The following is a 22,631-nucleotide window of genomic DNA, read 5'->3' as shown; positions in this document are numbered from 1 at the left end:
TGATTCAATGGTGAATTTGTAAGCCTTGCGAAGCACTTAGCCTCAACGTTCCGGCTACAAGAACGGCTTTGACAAGTAATCTATATTGTTTTATCCTCTGAATCTGCAATGCTTATTTTTGGCACCATAAACCATAACTTCCTGCATTCTGAAGTTGTTTTGCTCTAGCCCCTTTTTAAAGGGTCATAGTAGGGTTGCCAACTGCCAGGTAGTAGCAGGAGATCTCCTGCTAATACAGCTGATCTCCAGCCGATAGAGATCAGATCACCTGGAGAAAAATGGCCGCTTTGGCAATTGAACTCTATGGCATTGAAGTCCCTCCCCTCCCCAAACTCTGCCCTCCTTAGGCTCCGCCCCCAAAATCTCCCGCCTGTGGCGAAGAGGGACCTGGCAACCCTAGGTCATAGGAAGTGGTCTGCTTTTATAAAGCAGAAAACTCAGAACCGCCATAGAAGTAAGAAAAACTGAAATTGACATTCTCAACCAAAAAGCCAAACTTTTATTATTAAAGGAGAAGGGGGGGAGAGAGAGACAGACCTACAGATCTCTAGGTGTTTAGCTTCCATTTGTTATATTTATTAGTGCTGTGAAGACTGAAGACTTGAGTTTATCGAGGTTGGGGTGGGGGCTCCATTCATTTTGCGCTCATGAATTTTACAATTTTGGAAGCGAAGCAAGAGCAAGTTTCCACTCTTACGTTTCTGCTGGGAGTCTTCTTATTTATTCCTGATTTCAGAAACATGTCTGGGAACCTCTGATCATTTCGGAAAACAGTTCTGATTTACTATACAGCAGGCATTGAAACCATGATACAAAATTTATTTCATGCTAGAATTGTTTTGCATAACATTGTGCATGCATTTTACCCAGAAGTACTAAATTGCATACAATGCCATTGTCTTGTTTCTTAAACTTTGAGACCAGTTTATATTTGAGTCGTTTTCCTGATTCTGCAGTTTCCTGTACTGCAAGTCTCCACCTTTTTTTTTTAAACCACCTTTTTGTTAAAATTCATTACTGATTACTAATATGAACAATTTGTCATGAAGGGTCTTCACATTGGAATTATACACCAATAAAGTACAACATAACCAGAGCTGGAAAATAAATCTAAACCAGCTGTTACCATCAGGTCCAAGAGTGGTCCCATGTTTCACAAGCATGCCAACAAAAACAGACAAGAAAAGAAGGCTGTTTGTACATTTTACACAACTCTAGTTGAATGTAAAGTTCTTGATTTTCATGTCATTGTGATGAATTTATGAAGGCATGGTCAATATGACCTGCCTGATTGCACTTTAAAAACCATTAATTCTACCCCTCTCTTGTATACAAAAAGAAGCAATCAATAGCAAAGGAATGTACATTTTTTAGAACATTTACATTTTGGCTACTACAATGTATGTAAAAGTAAAGAGCTTTGAAAGAAAATATATCACTTTACCTTTCCCCCCTCCCTTTAAAGTTACTCATACAATTGCAGAGTTTTTTGTTTTTCTTCTTCTTCATGCAATTCATGCTATGGAACAACAAAAAAATATTCTACCATTTGTTACATTTTGGCCATAGAAAAAGCCTGCATCTCTACTTATATCTCTGAAACCACACAGAATCATCCTGCAAACTTGCATGGAGTGAGTTTACTTTGTCCAAATGAGGAGGTCTTCTATGCCTGCACAGTTCCACCCAGATGTTTATAAGCCATCAATGTCCATCTCCTTCTCTCCATGTCAAGTCACTTTGACTGCCTCTGTTGGCATATATTTAGCAATGACAGGCCTTTCTTTGCAAAGATCTGCATGTAAAGAATATAATCAATACTTGAGCTTCTCTCCTGTGTTTTTCAAATCAAGCTGGGTGTTTAAAGGAAGGAGGACTAAGGTAGAAAGAGCTACATGCAGCGGCAGCCAGTTTTCTTCTCCACCAGTACTTTCTCCCATGCAGCCAGCCAGCCAGCTAGAGACCTCTCTACAGTGTATCTGAGTATTGCTTTCAACTTAGAATAGGCGCCCATGCAAAGTTTCATCCTACTGCACGTGTTTTGCTCAAGCTTCTGCAGGGTTCCTATGGCTCAAAATTATCCTGAGAAAAGCAAAATCTTCAATCGTTGGCAAGTTTCAGCATTGGGCTAAAAGCCTAACCCTTTCCATAAAAGCTAGCGGATCCACCAATAGCCAGGAAAAGGTTGTACTAGCATGATGCACCATTAGAATAAACTATATGGTGCATCTACCTTATTGTCTTATGTACCAATATCATGCAGTGTTATGGCCCACCAAACTACTAATGCCCACCTATAATCATTTCAGCTCTACCATAGGATATTACCAATGTAAGTATTACTAGCGCCAGTAGCAACACCATCCCCATGAGATGCTACCGAGAGACATGACATCTTCAAGCTTCATCATCTGCCTTATATGTGACAATGCATAGGCTAATTAAAAAGAATTACTTTTTCTTTTTTTATTATTATCATGATGATGACAATAATTACTTAGACCATTCTCTGCTGCTGATCCATGCTACAAAATGGATGGGAGGGGAGACCAAGAATGACTCGTTGGGCTAGCAGAACTGTAGGGTGCAGACTTTGAGGATAATCCTACTGCTTTCCCACTTACGCCAGCTATGCTGTTAAGGCTCCGTGACATTTCATAACCTTTGTTTAAAAGGGGGGAAAATTCAAAAAATACAGCATTGGATCAACAACAGAATGGTCAACAAGGTAGCCAGTTCAGTAGCATCCTCATGCGTTGACATGCCAAGAGTAGTATCCCTTGCAACATGGCCGTGTGAGAAAACAATGGAGACAACAAAATCCTTTCACTTGGACAGACACACCGTTGTGATGTAGGAAGTGTCCTAAAGCACTTATAATGAATATAGGCAAATCAAGATTCTGCTTGTGTTATCTGTGTGATATACAAACTCTAAGTAGTCATTGTATAATTAAAAAAACAGACCCCCTCCCCTCCCCGGATGCCTTATAACTTAAAAAAGCATGAACCAAAGGGCATTTATTCTGTTGCTATAGAGATACTACTCACTTTACAGCATTTCTGCATGCATTCTTTCCCTTCCCCCTCTTTGCCAGTTTTTAGACATGCACAAAATAGCTCCGCAAGTTATAGACACAGTTACACATTCTATGAAATGAAATTCAGTTGGAATGCTTAAGATGCTCTCTATGTATTTTTTTTCCCAAACAGGCCAACAATATGCTGACATTTATTATTTCTTTAGCCAGCTGGCCTTACTTTTCAGTCAACAGGCAGAGCCTGGTACTGCTGAGGTGCATCATGGGAACTGCACGTCTGTCATTCCCAAAAAGTGCCATTTTCCAGCAGTTTCACAATGCACAGAAGCAAGAACCATTAAAAGGCTCAAGTTGAATGAAAATGGCCAACCTATCCAATACAGAATCAGGTATAAAACACTTTGCTACAAAGGTCAATTTTAGCAGATACTTTCACATGAAAGTACAGTTATCCTACTCTTTCTTACCAATAATAATCTTTGAAATTATAATTGCATATGTACTAATTCTACAATTGGCATTTATCCTATAATTTCCCCCCCATCATGCAACATAACATGGGGCTTCAGTAGAGTAATGTTCTGTGCCATTACAGACTTTTGCAATGTGTTAATATACAGTGTTAACATTCTATAGCTGCAGGCCAAAATTCAGAGGCAGTGCCCGCCAAACTCCGCATGAGTAGGAGCTACCCCATTCTCTGTGCTGACTAGCAACATTCCACTGAGCATTCAGCACCTGCTCACATGAAGCTCCATCGGCACCCGGGAGCCTCTGGACGCATGCTGTAATGATCAGGGCATATGTATACTTAGCTGAAGTGACACATGGGTTTTCATATGTTTCAGATATCCAAAATGAGCACTGTTTAAACTTATTGGATATATTTTTAAGAGGCTTGTGTTGTAGACATCACTGGTTTAGCAGCATAGTTAAGTCATGGCCTGCTATGTTGAAGGAAAAAAAAAGAGGAACTTTTATTTGAACAAAGGAGTGTGTCCAAAACTGTCGTAAAAGCAGAGTCAAATTATTTAGAGAGATCAGCGACAGGCAATAGTAACAAAAAGTTAATGATGGTAAATATAGATAATGATGGGAGAGAAAAAAGGGGTAACATACTCCCTCTTCATGGGTGGTGGCCATTCCATTCATTTATGCTGCTGCTTGTGCTGGAGTTTTAACTTGAGTGCTGTATAAAGAAAGAGGGGGCCAAATAATGATTTTAATATGCCTGCTCCCTCCATATCGCAGTTGCTAATGGACTATTCCAATAGAAGGGTCCCCCACACGTCTTGTGCAGAAGCTATAATTATTTAAAATACTGCTGACTATTGGTACTTACTGCAAATAAGCAAACATGGAAGACCGAAGGGCTTGATGTGATAGAACATGATGTTGCTGTAGCTTTTTTCTTAATTCAGTGGTTCCCAAACTTGGTTACTGGTACCCTTACGGGCACATGGGTACTTGCCAGGGTACACATCTCAAAAGGTTATAATTATGCATTCTATTGGTAAAGGACCAGGTTTCTCATAAGGGATGCACTGGTGAAGATTCCTATAACCTCCAAAATTCTATTTAGCTTGTTGGTACCTCCCCTTTTCTGTTAGCCACACAAGGAAACAGGATAAAGGAGAAAAGGGTGGCAAAACCTAAATACTGAAAAGTTTGTGGCAACGGGACCATAGCAGCCCAGGAACTCCAATGATAGGAAGGAAGGAAGCTTCAATATGAGCCACATTGAAGCTAAGGTAATGCATATATGAGCATGTAGTGGATACATGTTAGATTAAATTATTTGCAAAGGGTACACAAGTTAAAGAGCGTGGGAACCACTGTAACTAGCCCCAAGAAACTGAGTGATAACTTAAAATGCAGGCATCAGGTTATTTTGAGCACAGTCTAGTATTTCATACAAGCTTATTACTTGTTGGGAAAAAATAAACATGATTCATGTGGCACCTTCAAGGTTAACAAAGCTTATTCCAGCGTAAGTTTTCATGGTCCGGAACTCTTAAGTTACTATCTATGTGATTTCAGGACCTCATCTACATACCCTTTCTTATTCCTCCATCAGGCGGGCAGGGATATTCCCCGGTTGATAAGAGGAAGCAAGGTCCATATCTCTCCCGAGTGCCAGAACGGGTAAAGGGCAGCCCCTCATCAGGTGACATAGCCTGGTCTATGTGGGGACAGTCTTCATTTGCCAGCGCCGCCGTGGCCACCTCCCCATTCAGTTTCGGATCTTCAAACATACAAGCAGAAGGCTATTGAAACACTAAGAATGGTGAAATTTCGCGGCAGGGTTTGACCGCTATGTTGGGATACACATCAAGGGGGGGGGGGAAGCAGCACGTTTGTCCTAGACACATTTGGTAATGTGCAGTGGCACCAAAGTTAAACAACTGTGTTCGAAAAAGGAAAAAGTGAAAGGGGGAAACAGAATGTTAGCTCGTTAGAAACGGTAGCATCGGCTCCTAGCTCTTTGAGCAGACGTCTGCAATTAGAAACATGGTTATATTTAGCATGACGTAAGATGGCACCCAAGTTACTTGTTTCTCGTGAAATTTCCTAGGACTCGCAGCCCTTTGGAGACTGGCATAGATAATGGTTTGTGGTATATTCTAGGTATGCTGATTTATACCTTTTGCAATGCCTTTCTTGGGAATTAATCCATATACAAGTGGCTTCTGATTTGTCTCCACTTTGAAATACACAAAATGGCAGCACGTGTTTTTAGACAGACACATAGAGGACAGAATGGAAATATGGCTGCACAACATGGATTCCTTACAATAAAAATCCATTTGCAGATGTCTTCAATGATACACTTTTTTTTCTTTGCCTTTTGCGCGGACAGCACAGGGTGCCATGTAATCAAGATAACCAAGCAGCCAATGAGATTTGAAAACAAATGTACATTGCAAATAATGGAAATGGTTTGTTAAATGTGTCCATTTTGATCACATGTTTCCATGAGAACAGACATTTTTCTCTGTGTGACTTGCTTCACATTCTCCAAGCATTTTAAAGTGCAAATTAGTATGTTGAGAATATACTTGAAATATGGCACATTTCAGGGGAGTTTTGGCCAAGGAAGAATCACCAAGCATTAAGGGAACCCATTTACCAGGACTATGGTTTTTGTTCTGTTTTGTTTTGAGTGATATGGCACAGGTAGTTGTAGTATTCAGACCCTTGGTTGCACAATGCTTATTACATAAATACAAATGGAGAAATTAGTCATTTTTGGCTCTTTAGAATTTGTAAGATATAATGGATTCTGTGCTGTTTATAGATATAAACAGCACAGCAAGTTTTTTTGCTAGGTCCTTTTCCTCCTTTGTTACAAATAGTTCTCAAACCAATACAAGGCAACTGCATTTCCCATTTGGTGAGAGAAGATGGTGCTGGTATCTTGCAAAAGAACTTTTTGTTCACGAATTCTCATAGTCCGATATCTGCCATAGTGGCTACAAATCACATGCAATGGCTACTTCCTGTGATGGGGACTGATTGGAGGAAATAGAGGGAGATTGTGAAATACTAACAACTGGTTGTGCATTAATTGCACATTCAAAGCAAAACTATCATGCAGATGTTCCAAAGTAGACTTTGTTTCTCACATTTTTATCTCGTCTCCTCCAGGCAAAATGCTTACTTTCCTCAAACGGTAGGATTTTAAAAAATCCACAGTGCTAAATTATTTTTAGAAACACATGATACAATTTAACGAGATGGATAGATTGCAGAAATTAACTATGATTGTTTTTGCAATAGTCCTTTTGTAGATTTAAGACCAGAAAGATAAAAATATTATGGAAATGGAAGCATTGCTATATCTGCTATACGTGCTATATCAGGCCATGCTGTTGTGCAATTCTTAACCTTCTATACTGAAGACCTCTAATACAAGCAGGTTTAAGATGTTGTGCACTTGTGTGTACAGTGTGTGTGTGTTCACACCCACACCTTGTTGGCATATATGTTGTGCACTTAACAGGCCCAGGAGCCTGATCTTGTAAAGGCCTGCCTGTAACTGAACTCTGCGACATACAAAATCCAATAGAGAGTTATGCTGACCTCCATCCATCAATTGTACCTCTGGCACCAATAATGAAATAGATAATGAGGATAATTCTTGGGGCTAATGTTATCTTCAAACAGAAATGTGGCTCTGGGTGTTTGTAAAATTTGTATCTTCATGAAGGTATCCCCCTTAATAAAAACCATATGGTGTGATTTATGGTCCTTAAAACAACAACAACAGCACTTAATGGACACCCATCATTTCTGAATGATCTAGAAGAGTAAATCAAAATGCTCCAGAGACACATAACCCATAATTTTTATCACAGATGATGTTTACCCACAGTTTAACACAACACTACAGGTGAATAACTGAGTACTGAGGTGGACATAGCTAAAGAGCATCTGGCTACCTTTAGCTTCCACAGAGATAGGGAAAGTTTAATAGCAAAACACAAACACTTGTGCATTCCCACTAAACTTACATGTAAAGGTGATGTGGCCATGTGTACTACCCAAATAAAGAAAATATATCCAAAGTCTTTATTCTAGAAAGTGAGGCAGACACCTGCAGGTTATGTTACCAAAGCACTAATCCTCCTACCTGGAAAAGAAATTTATAATTAGGATCCACGTGGAGCAAGATTTCTTAACGAAAACAATTTTTCTTTATGATCTTCCTATCTTTTTGTCCTCTCCTTTTAAGCTGTTTGGATTTCTTTCTGAATTGTGAATGCAAAGGCCATGAAGTTATCATGGGTGGTTAACCCCCTCCTTGCGCTGCATCTCAGGCCTTTGCTGGCCCACAGAGAGCTCTTTGCCCTCCCTCTTTGTGTCCCTGTTGCTTTTGAACTAACACAGCCAATGAAGCTGATGGGCAAGAGATTCAGAATGGACAAAAGGAGATACTTCTTTACACGTTGAGTGACTAAAAAGTGGAATTTGCTGCCAGAGGATGTGGTGATGGCTACAGGCATAGGCAGCTTTAGAAGGAGATTGGATACATTCATGGAGGAGAGGTCTATCAGTGGCTACTAGCCATGGTGACTAAAGTGGGCCTCCATGTTTGGAGGCAGTCAACCTCTGAATCCCAGTTCCAGGAGGCAACATCAGGAGAAGACCTCAGCCTGTATGTTGGACATCCAGAGGAGATGTGAGACAGGATGCTGGACTAGATGGATCTTCTTATGTTCTTATTTCTTATGTCAATAAAAATTGCATGTTGACTCAGCTTTTTCCATTTTCTAATTGTCTTCTAGAATAGAGTAGTGGCAAAATACTGGACTTGGATCTGAAAAGCCCAAGTTAAACTTCCTACTCTGCCATGGAAGCTTGCTGGATGATCTTGAGCAAGTCCCATATTCTCATAACCTACCTCACAGGACAAAATAGAGAAGGGAAGAATGAAGGACACCACCCTGAGCTCCTTGGAGGAAGGGCAATATTTTAAAAGTACTATATTGATTACAAGGTATTTCACCTCTAGGCTGGTGATTAAAACAAACAAATCCAGCTTTAGCACATAGATCATAGAAGAAAAACAATTCCACTCCTACAGCTTAGATATTGGTTAGACAGTATGGTCAAAAACACATTGTCGCTGTAGCCTCCTTTATTCCCTGTTTCAGCCAGGATCAAATTTTTGCGAACAAACGTTACCTTATTGATTGTTGGCTCAGCCCTGTTTTGACGCAAAATGAACCTGGCTTTTCCCATTCCTCTTTTGGCCGGAGTCAAACCGTTCTTCCTGGCTCGTCATTGGTCAATTTGAAACAACCAATCACCGGGGGCGTGGGGTGTGGCAAACTAAACAGGAACTCCACGTCTCCTGCATTTTCTGTTTTCATGGATCAATTTGAACACAGTTTCATCCCTGCTCATTCAAGGTAATGCATCCAGTTCCCCCACCCCCCCAGCCCGGGTTACTTTGACCCTGGCTGAAACGGGGAATAAAGGAGGTTCAGCGACCATGCGTTTTAGACCACTATGATGAAACAGGAATACTGTGGAGAAAATACATCCCATTCTGCAAAAGTGTTCATGTCTCATCATTCTGCTGAAGGTATGATGGCTGAAAGATATGTCTTCCACAGATCTGGACTGAACAACCAACCCCTTTCTCGTTCTCACACATGAATGCCCAAAGTTTCCTGTTTATGGCTGGGGCGCCTGAGGCAGATATCAAGGTGCATGAATAAACCACACCTAATCTTACCCCATACATTATGGGTGATTCACCAGATCCTTACTTTTTAAATTGGGAAGAAGAGATCATACAAATCAGCTATGCATACAACCATGCAAATCAAAAGGACTTAGGTAGATATGTGGTCTAGGCCATTAGATGGTGATATATGTTATTCCTGCCTTGATCTTAGTTGATAAGAACATAAGAAAGGCCATGCTGGATCAGACCAAGGCCCCTCAAGTCCAGGAATCTGTTCACACAGTGGCCAACCAGGTGCCTCTAGGAAGCCCACAAACAAGACAACTGCAGCAGCATTATCCTGCCTGTGTGCCAAAGCACCTAATATAATAGGCATGCTCATCTGATCCTGGAGAGAATAGGTATGCATCATGACTAGTATCCATTTGTACTAGTAGCCATGAATAATCCTCTCCTCCATGAACATGTCAACCCCCCTCTTAAAGCCTTCCAAGCTGGCAGCCATCACCACATCCTGGGGCTGGAAGTTCCACAATTTAAATCTTATTTCATCCAGGTCATAACCTGGCACACGTGGTGGCAGATAAATGAGTGCAGGTCACAATGGAGCTGCATATCCACACTATGACATATAATGTGTACAACACAAGCCTTGGACTCTGTGCCACGATCCAGCAATACATGAGTAATTTTCCTGTGATTAGACACAACTTTGTAAATGGTTATCTGTATTCACTTAGTAATCTGGGCCAAGCAGAGTCCTTGGAGGGGCAAAGCTTCTCATACACCTTGCAGAGCTACAACTTGGACAGATTTAAAAGGGGGTTAAACAGATTCATGGAGGATAGGTCCATCAATGGCTACTAGCTACGGCAACTAAAACGAATCTCCATATAACAGAGGCAGCAAACGTATGAATACCCACGCTAGGAGGCAGCATCAGCAGAAGCATCAAACACCTGTTTGTCTGCCTTCTAAGGCAACTGTTTGAGTTCTGAGCTAGGAAGTTAGACGACATGGACCACTGGTCTCTCTTCTTGTGTTCTTAGCTGTGCAAGGAATTTTGGGTTGGTATATATTTGGGTGGGTTTTGAGGTGTATGTGGAGAAATTTAGATGGGGAGTTATGATTGAGGGAATAATTGTATGGTACTATAATTATGTGCTATTCTAGATCTCAGAATTGTATTCAATTGTATTCAAATTTTATTTATATATATCTTATTCAATGGAAATTAGTTTGAGGGATATGTCTGTGGTTTTACCATGCCTGAAAGGTTATGATTATTGATTTGCCATACCTGAATGAACAAATACCCAGAAAGGCATGTACTTATTGCTTTGTTACATCTAGAAAATGTACAGGCTGATAATGCTGGTGTAAAAGTATAGGATTGAAGTGCTAGAATGAATCAAACACGAATTTAGTCAGGTAAGTGGGATCATCTATTAAATTAACTTTCATCAAGAGAATGTTCGTGATCATGAACAATCCTGGCCTCTACATTTGCTTAACTAAAATGAACAGTCTAATCCTTCGGTAGTAAACAAAAGTATGCATTTTCCTCAAGAAAGTGAAAATGAATCTTACAAATCTTGCAAATACCCTTGATTTTCGGTTCTAGTAGGTTATCCGGGTTGTGTGACCGTGGTCTTGGTATTTTCTTTCCTGACGTATACCAAGACCATGGTCACACAACCCGGATAACCTACTAGAACCGATGAACTCTGACCATGAAAGCCTTCGACAATACCCTTGATTTTGTTGCTCCATACAGGTCCATGTTTGGCACACTGGACAGCAGGGCACAATGGAGCTGCATTACCACACTTTGACACCTAATGTGTGCCACACAAGCCTTGGAATCAGTGCCATAACTTCTGGTTTGCCCCCCAAAGAGCTTTACGCTCTACTAATAGCAATCTGCTGGTGGTCCCTGGCTCAAAGAGTGTACAGCTGTCCTCTACAAGGGCCAGGGCTTTCTCGGCCCTGGCCCCGGCCTGGTGGAATAGTCTCCCTAGTGACATCAGGGCCCTGCGGGACCTTAAGGAGTTCCACAAGGCCTGTAAACTAGAACTATTCCGCCAGGCCTATAACTGAGGGCAGTCGCAAGTTTATCCATCATTACTGGCCTCCCCATCCCTCTCCCCATTTTGGTACCTATGGGGTTGACTTGCCCAAAACCCAGTTGCATGGGGTGTCTAAGTTGTTTCAAGACCATCTTGTTATGGCTTTAGTATGATGTTTTAATAATTGGTTTTCATTACTGCTATGATTTTATGTATTAAAAAGTTGTTACCCGCCCTAAGCCTGGCCTTGGCTGGGAATGAGGACGGGCTATAAATTCAATAAATAAATAAATAGCCATGTTTGGTTAATTTCTTTATAGTGGTAGAATTTAATTAGAATTTGCTAATTTGAAATTTAGATTATTTATCAGTGTGGAGAATAATAGATTTTCTTCCTATACAAAGTGAAATGATTTGAACCACAACTCTCTCTTGTTTTTGTGGTGTTTCATTAGATTCGGTAATTACAGCTGAATTGGTTTCAGTTTCCAAAAGAAAAAAGGAACTATAAGGATGAGGCGCTATTGACATTTGAGGAAAGTCCTGGCTGTGCATCAGAGCTCTGTTGTATGCTTCTGGCGTGAAATTTCTCTAAAGTGCATCCTATGCTAAGCATAAGTCTTGGTTATCCATTTCACTGAAAACAGCATGACTGTGCTTATCACAGACACTAATATTCCTGCCTCATGAAAGAGGGGTAAATGTCCATGGACAACGTAGTTTAGCACTTGTGATGTGCCCCCTAAAGAACTATTATGGGGTCATTCCACACTGCCAGGGAGTATCTTATAAAAGGATTAATTACATGGACAAAGCAAATCCTATGGGTCCATCCCACCTGATCGTTGCGTGACAAGGTGGGTATTGTTTGGAATGATCTATGTAATTAAACTTGCCCACCTGATTGTTTAATTCACACACGTTTCCAGCAGGCAACATATTTCACCATGGATCTACTATGGATAAGAATCTGTGGGCGAAAACGCATGGTCACTTTAGCCTCCTTTATTCCCTGTTTCAGCCAGGATTCAGCCAGGATCGAACGCATGCGTTTCGCCGAGCGTGCGCTTGATCCTGGCTGAATCCTGGCTGAAACAGGGAATAAAGGAGGCTAAAGCGACCATGCATTTTTGCCCTGTGAGTACAAATAATGACTTTCATCTTCCACAAAGACATCTATAGTCTGGGTCTGCAATGACACACCTTATTGACAACAGCCCATGTGTAAAGGCTCTCAGCCCAAAATTCGAGTTGCATGTGATCTCTCTTTAGAGAAAGCACACAGGTCTTAGTTTTTAAACTCAATTTTGCAGCATAATAAGCTAAATTATTAATGGATTTCCTTTTATATGTATTATTTTTCATAATAATGATACTATGGTCATGTAAAATTGAAGGGAGGTTCTTTTGCTATCCATTTTAAAATAGAAATACTAATCCCACTGTGTACATAGCATAATCAGAAATTGTTTAAAAGTTAATTTAACAAAAGTTTGACCTGGCTCTTGTGTAGTGAGGTTGTAAACTTATGAGGGATTTATTGTTTATGTATACATAATGTGATTTATCCATAATTTTGTACTTTGTACTTAAAATGTAAAATCTTGGAGATTAAGGCCATTAACCTAACATTTATACTAGGATAGAAAGGATGCAGTTCAATGACTCCCTTGCAAGCAATTGAGGAATCTGCTCTAGTGGAATAAGGCTTGCTCCACTGGACTTCTCACTTTGCTGAAGAGAGTCATTGGATGCAACCCAAAAATTACCTGTTGGACACTTTTGATTGTCCTCCAAGATTCAATTTGTAGAAAACAAATGAGGTGTTTTCAAGCAGGATCCAATTCAACAAAATATCCATTTGGTTTCTGCATGAGACCATGCTTGGTTATGGACATCAGACATTTATGTGTGCCAAGAAGCCTTGGTTGGATTCAGAACGGTCGAATCCCAAGCTCAGTAGAGAGCTTTGGAATGTTAACAATACATTCCAGAATTCAGCCCACAAAGTTTTGCAAGGAAGTTCGATTGATGTCAGTGGAACTCACGTTCAAGTAAACATCTTTAAGGATGGGGTGCCAAAATACAAAGACTACATTTATCTTAAACTATAATAACAGAGAAGAATTACAGGGGGGATGCAATAAACCACAGACCACTGATGATGAAATGACAAGATGACAGCTTGGAGAGATTATGGATGTAAATACAGTCTGAAGAGTTAGAGTTTGACAAAAGCTATGGCATAAGTGATTTTGAAACCAGGAGTGTAATTCTCTTTAAGCCAGTATGTTTTTGAAATCTGCTGGAGGGCAATGCAAATTGAGTTGTTTTCCATGCAGGCAGTACTAAAGAGTGCAACTTAGCCAGTTAGTGCCATGTCGCGTCAAGTACTTACTTTTCCTTTTGGCATTAATACCTTTAGCACCAGGTTTTGTGTGTCACAACCTCAGTGGAGTTTACCTACGGTCTGTGACATCCCAGGTGGTTTTGGATTTACCCAACTGTATTCTAATGTCCTCTGCTGCCCAATATGGAGCTCAGGTTGATGGGAATTGAAGAAAAACTTCAGAATATAAAATGTGACAGTCTGTAACATATATAAGTTGCAAGCAACATACAGTAATAAAAAAAAACAAATAGTGAGAAAGAGAAAGAGAGAAAAGAGAGAAAAACATAAAGAACATGTAAACGAGTCCATTTGTTCCTACATAGCAACTGAGTTGATTTTTGGCTGTCCCAAAATTACAGTTTTGAATACTATACTTTTTTGTTGTTGTTGAATCCGTGGTATCTTAAAAAATTTAAAATAATATTAATAGTTGCATTATTATCTACTTTAAAATGCAGTTTGATATCAACTTCATACTAATAGACTATACGCTAGTAGAATTTAGCTTAGCATGCTAAACCCAGAGGCCCTTAAACCCAACCTACCTGTGAGTATTTACTCACCACAGTGTTGGACTGGATCCCTCCAGGCAGTGTAGGTCTCAATAAAGGTACTTCAGTGAATAATCTCTCACAAACCTTATTGGCCAACACTGTGACCTCCCTCCGAGACAATACCACCATTTAGAGGCACTGTTTCTTGGAGTGAGGTGACGTGTTGGTTTACTGACATCTGAAGACAAGGGGTCAAAATGAGCATGTGAAGGCCAGGCAGTCTTTCTTTAACAGGTGTCTCTGGAAAGGTGCAATAGTGCAATCCTGAAAAAATGTTGCTCCCAGAAGCACTTTTCTTTCAAAAACGTACCTCAGAACTAGAGGTGTCTTGCAGTACTTACACTCGCTCACAGTGGCATTGCGTTTATGAGATCAAGCTAAAATCATAGTGGTTTCATAGTTGGATGCTATAGTTAAAAGCACATGTCAGGTCAACTGGCATTGGCTCAGCATACTAGTTGCTACAGTCAAGAGAGTCATTGCAATAACCACCTCTCATAACAACCACTTAAGAGCTTACAGCACCACACTCTTGAGTTTAGTTCTGAGACAATAGAGACTACAGTATGATGATCTATAGATAATGAGATGTATGCCATTCATGGAGCAGAGATGAATGCAAAGGACCATGACAGCAGGAATGGTTTGGTGTTAGGAAAGCACACGTATGGAAAGAGTTGGCTAAAGTTTACATCAGCTACTACAGAGAAAGAAAAAAAAATACATGCCAGAGATCTGGATCCATATCACTGATATTTTTATGGCTGTTAACACTGGTCATAATTTCTTATAGGACTCGTCTAACTATTGCAATATGGGATGTGCTAAAGTGGATACTAGAATTTGTATTGCAAAAGTTATATGACTGATTCCAGGGAGCCAATCTGGTGCAAGCCGAACAGAGCTTTTAAAATAATGGAAAAAATTAGTTTCAGTCCAGTTTCCATTTCACAATCATGTTTTGTCTCCTGATTTTCAGGCATAACGAAAGCAGGAGTCAAATTGAAATTTGATTCTGAACTGAAAACTGGATAAAACCTTTATTTTTCATATATTGCGACAAAGTATGATTCTATTGTCTTCTCATTATACTTTTAAAATAAGAATGGACCAACCTTTCGTCCCAAACCACCCAAGTTAGAATTGGAGCCAACATCAAGCCTGCTACAAGGATACCACTGAAAATGGCATCTCTGAGTCATGTTCTCCACCCAACCCCCATAACATTTAGGCATGCTCATCATGTTTTGTTGTGCCATCACATAGTGGGTTTCCCCTTCCCACCAGCACCAGCTGATTATTTTCAGTATAGGTTGAGAAGACACACAATGTGATGCCTGAATCACATGGCAAGTGTTCTGTTAACATCAGAGCAGAGGCGATAGAGAAGGAATTCATCCCAGGGTTGCCATTTTTTAGGATATTTCCAAGGCATAATGGCTGTGACTACTCCAAGTATCACTTTCTGCTGTTGCCTGTTGGGAGAGCAGGGACAGGGTTAGGGAGCTGAATCACAGTCATAGGTTTCTGTATCATCTTTTCAGTGGCTACAAGTCAACAATACTTTGCTTAAGTTTTCCTTATCTCTTTTATAAGTGTCCAGAAGCATGTACAGCAGGTAAGACTTAAGAACACATGAAGCTGCCTTCTACTGAATCAGACCCTTGGTCCATCAAAGTCAGTATTGTCTGCTCAGACCGGCAGCGGCTCTCCAGGGTCTCAGGTAGAAGACTTTCACATCACCTACTTGCCTAGTCCCTTTAACAGGAGATGCTGGGGATCGAACCTCGGACCTTCTGCCATGCCAAGCAGATGCTCAACCACTGACCCATAGCCCCTCCCCGTACCTGTGGTATCCCTCTTTCCTATATACCTTAATTGAGACATCAGGAAAAGTTATATATTCCATTATTTCAGAACTGTATTTTCAGATTACAGTTTTATTACAGAATTAATAGATTACAGAAATGACTTCTTATATGGAAAAACACTTCATTTTTTAAAGCTATCTTTCCCCTGTGAGGTAATAGCTACACTGCTGATTCAGTCTCTGTTAAGCCACAAAGGTAAAAAGATCTAGACTGTCATAGATAAATTTGTGGGGTTATAGTTCACTTGTTTTTAGATTATTCAACTCACCTGAGGAGAATCGGCATGTACAACCTGTTTGTATAAGCCAGAAATGATATTTATTGTATCACCTGGATAAGATTACTAACCAGGGAGTTGAATTTGCATCTGCTTGTCCAGTATGCCTCACAAGGAGCTTTGGACAAGAATATGTTCCTTTGCACCGGGAAAGTGCACCACACAAGATAACACATAGATCCAGACTAAATTTTCCATGAGTGAAAAGGGAATATTCATCCCTCCCCACTCCCACTACAGCCCACTGATCTCCATGAAATGCTGCTCCAGGTGGGTGGGTCCTGAGGCCAACAAGGGTGGGGGATCTGCAACAGAACGGGGGGAGAATGTATAACTTAACATGATGTCTCACTTGGTAAATCACAAAGGCTAGGGGAAGCACATTGATTTTGTAATTGAACTGGAATTGGGAGTGAGAGAAGGTGATGAGGGTTTTAAAAAAATAGAAGCCAGTATTTTTTACAACAGAATGCAGTCAGGATTCCTAGGAGACAAGTAACTGCACAGATCTTGAGATACTACTGCAGGGTTTACAAAACATTCACTGTTAGCATCTCAAGCCACTTTGTCAGGCGTAGCAATGTGTTCCATATGGCACAAAGAATTGAAATACAACTTGATCACTCCAAAAGCAATCATAACGAAGGAGAGCATGTTCTTTCATTAAATTATTTTGGCCTTGCTTTTAGCCATTGATTACAGAGGTGACCTATGATAAGATTTTTAGACACTTCATGGTACTTGCTGTCCTATAGCCACCATCCCTATAGGACAGATTAAATTTCCCTTTAGCTTCTTTTCTCATTCAGGGTCTGGGATTACCATCCCCTGTTACAATCAGAAACCTGGCTGTGGCCCAAGGCTGATGGTTGCCCATAGGAAATGAGGGTGATGTCAAACGGGAGAAAGAAAAATTATATCTGCTGTCACTAGATTTTACAGACCCCCTTACAGCCCAATCCTCACACACCCCAATAAAATTTGTAACTTTTGCTTTGGTTGCACTGAATGAATAAATAGGTACTGTAATTTGACTCTATTATAATGTACAAATGTGCTCTGGAGCTGATGAAAAGCAGAAACATATTGCTGACATTAAGATTCATACATGCAAGCTGGCTACTTGTTTTCTCTGTGCGATTGTTCTCATGTACGGGACTGAATGGTGAAACCGCAACAAGAACTGCCTGCTGCCCTCACAACGGCCTTAGGAGTTGTAGAGTTCAGTTCACGTTGAGATTTCTTCATGTAGTCTCGTATATAAGAAGAATCACATAGGAGATAATAAGTAGTCAATTGGACCATCAATGCACAGAAATTGCATATGATTTCACAGCACTCATGAGAACAAACTGGTTCCACACCGAACCGTGAATACACAATCTGCCGCGCAGAATATGAATGCGGCACACTGCTTCATGAGTGTCTTCTTATCCTTCCTGATTTACAGAGCCATAAATGTAATTATTTACTCATGAAGAAGTTATTTCATTGCTTGGTGATGACTTTGTGATAAGCATTTGCAACCTGAGGAGAATGGACAGAGAAAACCCACAAAGGTGTGCGCAAAGGGTAAAAGTCATTCACATGGATCGTGGCAGCCTGGTGCAATGAAAATCTTCAAACCAAAGTTGTTGTTTTTTTTAAAAAAACATGGACTTTACAGAGTTGCACAAAAATTAAAAGTTAATTTTCCACCATCACCTCCCCATCTCTTAGAAATTAGCATTTGGCACTGGTGAAGCCTCACACAAAGGAAAGTCACACTTCTTTTGTGTTCATTCAATCGCATCCACATGCATGGCCATGAAATGGGAAAAGACGCTTTCTCGCCCTTATGAAGTGATAAATTAGATTTTCATTGTTAAGTAAGTAAACAAATAAGAAAACGATACTGCAAGACCATCATTAGGTATAAACTCGTTCTTTCAACATATCCCTTACTACTAAAGTTTAGCACAAACCACTGTATAAATTATTTGTATCAGAATATGTACGGTGGGAAGTATTTTTAACAGGCAAAAGGTTGCACGCGGCAGTAACCTATGCTCATTTAACTGGACAAAATAATTTGTAGTTATTTACTTTGAAATTACTATTTTTCCACAGAATAGGTCAATGATATTCCATGGGTAGAGGTAGCTTATGGGGTTGAACTAATCAGATCAAAGCCCTGTAACTTTGTGCGCTCTTTGAGGAGTCTCATAAAACTGAGATAGTCCCATAACTAACCACTAGCCATGGGATATTATAATATATTCCATGATGACTAGTATTTTCATTTTCCCACCCCCAATATGGAAATAGTATGAAGTACAGTTTAGTCTGACTGGGATTCTTTTCTTATTGCTGTCATTTTTCACTATCTTTATTTTTAAAAAATAGAGTACCCTGTGAGATTATCGCTCATGGCTCTTCAGTACAAGTCTACCCCAAAATGGCCAGTAGTCTCCCCTTTCAGTCAGTCTTTAATGCTAGAAGGTTGGAGGAGGTATGGACCTAAGCTTTCAAAAGAAAGCATGGTTACTCCTCTTGTTCTCTTGAATTCTAAATGCTAAGCTTCAGTGTGATGGTGTCATAAAACGGGTTGGGTTGCCTGCTATGGAATAAATGTCCTTACATGTAGCCTTGTTCCCTTGTGAATCACATTGTGTTTCTGTGGAAAAACTAAGCTCTCATTCTCATGGGTGGCTAGCCACCTGCAAAGGATATGGTTGTTTCATGGATTTTCATGTGCTGATGTAAGACATCCTTGAAGTAGGCACCATATTTCTCTAACCAAATGCATGGTTTTCTGCAACTTTAAAAGTAGCTGTAAACAAGTGGAAAAAAATACTTGGGGAAAAATTGTGTGTGTGTATGTCTGTTTTTCGTTTTGGCGCAAGATCTGTGCCCTTGGCTCCCACTGTGTTAGGAAGCATTCAGCTTTCAGGAGCCATCACGATACATTAGCGCAGTCCAGAAAGATAGGCTGTAGAACTCAACAACGACAACAAAAATCTTTCATTAGATCTATTCCCCCCGCTATGAAAATCTTTTAAACATCCCTTTAAACAGGACCAGTGTTAAGGCTCCTATAACGTGCACTCCTCTAAGTTTTGCTCGTCAGCTTCTCCTGCACTGTGTGTCCCTGCAACCTTTGTGTCCCACACATGATTCTACGCATGATGGTGGGACGGTTATGGGATAATGTGCTACCCATTGCTCTAAGAAAGCAGTCTGGCTGAATCTTTCCAATCTCTACAAAGGATGGCAATTAATGGTCAGATGGACATTCCTCTAAGAGGTTTCCTACCTGCTCTGTTCATTTCTAACATTTCTTCTTGGGCAAGCGGGCATGTGTCGCTCTGAGTACTGTGGTGTGGCGAGTTTATGACAGATTTACAATAATTGGGGGATCCCAGCTGGGGCGGCCGTGGGATATGTTTCTTTTTTTTCTTTGGTAGCTTCTGCTTAGCCATAGCTAAGGAGTAATACATTCCAAAATTGTTCACAATGACGGGCACAGGCATGGCGATGGTCAGCACACCTGCAAGAGCGCAGAGGGCCCCCACCAGCATGCCTGACCAAGTCTGAGGGTACATGTCTCCATAGCCCAGGGTAGTCATGGTGACCACAGCCCACCAGAAGCCAATGGGGATATTTTTAAAGTGTGTGTGTTCGCTGGCACTAGGATCATTGGGTTTAGCACCTATTCGCTCAGCGTAGTAAATCATCGTGGCAAAGATCAAGACGCCCAATGCCAAGAAGATGATGAGCAGCAGGAATTCGTTTGTGCTGGCACGAAGGGTATGTCCCAAAACCCGCAGCCCTACAAAGTGGCGGGTCAGCTTGAAAATTCGCAGGATCCGAACAAACCGGACAACTCGCAGGAAGCCCAAGACATCCTTCGCAGCTTTGGAAGACAGGCCACTGAGTCCAACCTCCAGGTAGAAAGGCAGAATGGCCACAAAGTCGATGATGTTCAAGGTATTTTTGATAAATTCCATCTTGTTTGGGCAGAAAATAACCCTCATCAGGAACTCAAAGGTAAACCAGACGACACAGACTCCTTCAATGTAGGTCAGAAAAGCCTCCGTCTCTGCTTCCAGATAGAAGCGCACCTGGGTGCTGTTCCCAACAGTTTCCGTCTCTGTCTTGTTAACAATGGGGTTAAATCTCTCGTGAGTCTCGAGGCAAAAGGTAGTGATGGAAACCAGAATGAAGAACAGGGAGGCAAATGCAATATACTGTAGAAAGAAAGACAAGAGAAAAAATGGTTAGAGCACGGAGCTTGTTTGTGGAGGAAAAAAATACAAAGGCCACTGCAGAAAGCAATGAAGAGGAGGAGGAAGAGGAGGTAGAAGAGGAAGAATAAGAATAAGAATTGATTTTTATATGCTGACTTTCTCTACCATTTAAGGCAGAATCAAACCGGCTTACAATCACCTTCCCTTCCCCACCCCACAACAGACACCCTGTGAGGTAGGTGGGGCTGAGAGAGCTCTAAGAGAGCTGTGACTAACCCTCAGCTGGCTTCATGGAGTGGGGAAACCAACACGATTCATCAGATTAGAGACTTGCCCTCCCCCTGAGCAGTGAGACACCTCTCCATTGAGCCATACATGAATAGACATTTAATATCATTTCTATTGACTGTTTAAAAATTCCTGGGAGCCTCTTTTGGAGCAAATTTTGCTGAAAAGGGTAGAGTTGCCAGCTGCAGGTTGGGAAATACCTGGAGATTTTGGATCTTCCAATTTGTTTTTTAAAAAAGCATAGGCTTAAATTCTGCCATAACAAGAGGAAAAACATATCTCCTGTTGGACCCCAATACATTCTGTATTCTATAATGCCTTTCAGAACCTATTTGCCCAAATATGTACAATGGCTGCCTTTAGACAATCAGCATTTGCCAGCAATGAATATAGTCTTCCATGGAGCTCTGTCAAATTGGGGAGGTGGGGGGAAGTGGTAGCATTTTGCATTTCATAGTATAACATGAAATGATAACCTCCCATAATATCCTGAGAATATGCTGAGTATTAAAAGTTCAGTTTGTAGAATAACCAGTCACAATATCCTGCTTAATTTGTGTTAACACCTTATCGATAGACATGTGAAGAGCAACAGAAAACAGGTGAAGGAAAACTAGGGTGAGGCTAAGGCTTCTGAGAGGGGCAAACTAGGGAGACAAAATCATATGATGATTATATTGGGTGAGCTGGATCTGAGTGGTATGAGGGGAAGGCCCAGAGAAAATCTTTGTCTGGGGGTAAGCGATGGCTCTTGGCAGCATTAGAATTAGGGAACAACCAAAGAACAGCCAGGATAGTAGTTAGATGGCTAATCAATCCCCCGATGGGGGAATGGCAACCCTATATTTCACACACTGATCTCTGCACAGGTCCAGAGCACTAATGTGTAGGGTTGCCAACTTCCAGGTAGTAGCTGGAGATCTCCTGCTATTAAAACTGATCTCCAGCTTGGGTTGCCAACCTCTAGGTACTCAAACCAAGTAACAGCAGTATTGGCTATGAAAACTACAGAAAACAACAACGTGAACAGTGTAGCTTTGTTGTCAATTGAATACTATTCAAAAATACATTCAAATACAATCATATAATACAGCGTGCAGTTCTTACACCATTACATGAACAGAACTGTCATATTCTCAGTACACAAGTGAAGAGAATTAAAGTCCAAGTCCATGCCCAGAACTCCTTGAGACTGAAAGGAACAATTAATCCCAATTGCCTGCTATTACAACTGATCTCCAGCCAATAGAGATCAGTTGACCTGGAGAAAATGGCCACTTTGGCAATTGGACTCTATGGCATTGAAATCCCTCCCCTCCTCAAACCCCGTCCTCCTCAGGCTCTGCCCCCAAAACCTCCCACCGGTAGTGAAGAGGGACCTGGAAACCCTATCTCCAGCTGATAGAGATCAGTTCACCTGGAGAAAATGGTCGCTTTGGCAATTGGACTCTATGGCATTGAAGTCCCTCCCCTCCCCAAACCCCTGACAAAGGCCTAGGCCTCAATTCCATCACCTGAGAACTGATAAGTATGCATAATATTCATTACAGCTGAAAGCAAATTGTAATGCATTTATGGTAGTTCAAAAGTTTTATTTCATAAGCAGCAGCACGCTCATGTTTTTCTTGTGAGTCAATATATCATTGCCTCTTTTTGTATCACCTTCTGACTGGAAGAGCCCCATATTAGTATGCCTCATTCTGTGTTGATCTTCT

General features: G+C 40.8%; 1 protein-coding gene across 5 annotated transcripts in view; it reads right to left on the bottom strand.

The window, feature by feature from the left end:
• Positions 1-1,321: 1,321 nt before the first annotated feature.
• KCNC1 (potassium voltage-gated channel subfamily C member 1) overlaps positions 1,322-22,631 on the bottom strand; it is a 131,899-nt gene continuing 110,589 nt past the window's right edge. The window contains exons 2-5 of one of the 5 annotated variants that reach the window (XM_056850870.1): positions 19,695-20,628; positions 5,097-5,285; positions 4,160-4,229; positions 1,322-1,795 (exon numbers count right to left, since the gene is read on the bottom strand). In XM_056850870.1, coding sequence (XP_056706848.1) covers positions 4,189-4,229; positions 5,097-5,285; positions 19,695-20,628 — 1,164 coding nt within the window. In that variant the 3' untranslated portion in view covers positions 1,322-1,795; positions 4,160-4,188. Of the gene's footprint in view, positions 1,796-2,503; positions 2,663-3,700; positions 3,988-4,159; positions 4,230-5,096; positions 5,286-19,694; positions 20,629-22,631 lie in introns of those variants that run through there. The other 4 variants (XM_056850871.1, XM_056850869.1, XM_056850874.1 and 1 more) reach the window with 4 other exon arrangements.

The sequence above is a fragment of the Euleptes europaea genome, chromosome 6 (genome assembly GCF_029931775.1).
Source record: "Euleptes europaea isolate rEulEur1 chromosome 6, rEulEur1.hap1, whole genome shotgun sequence".
Classification (NCBI taxonomy): Eukaryota; Metazoa; Chordata; class Lepidosauria; order Squamata; family Sphaerodactylidae; genus Euleptes; species Euleptes europaea.
This window is presented reverse-complemented; position numbering and strand designations above follow the sequence as displayed.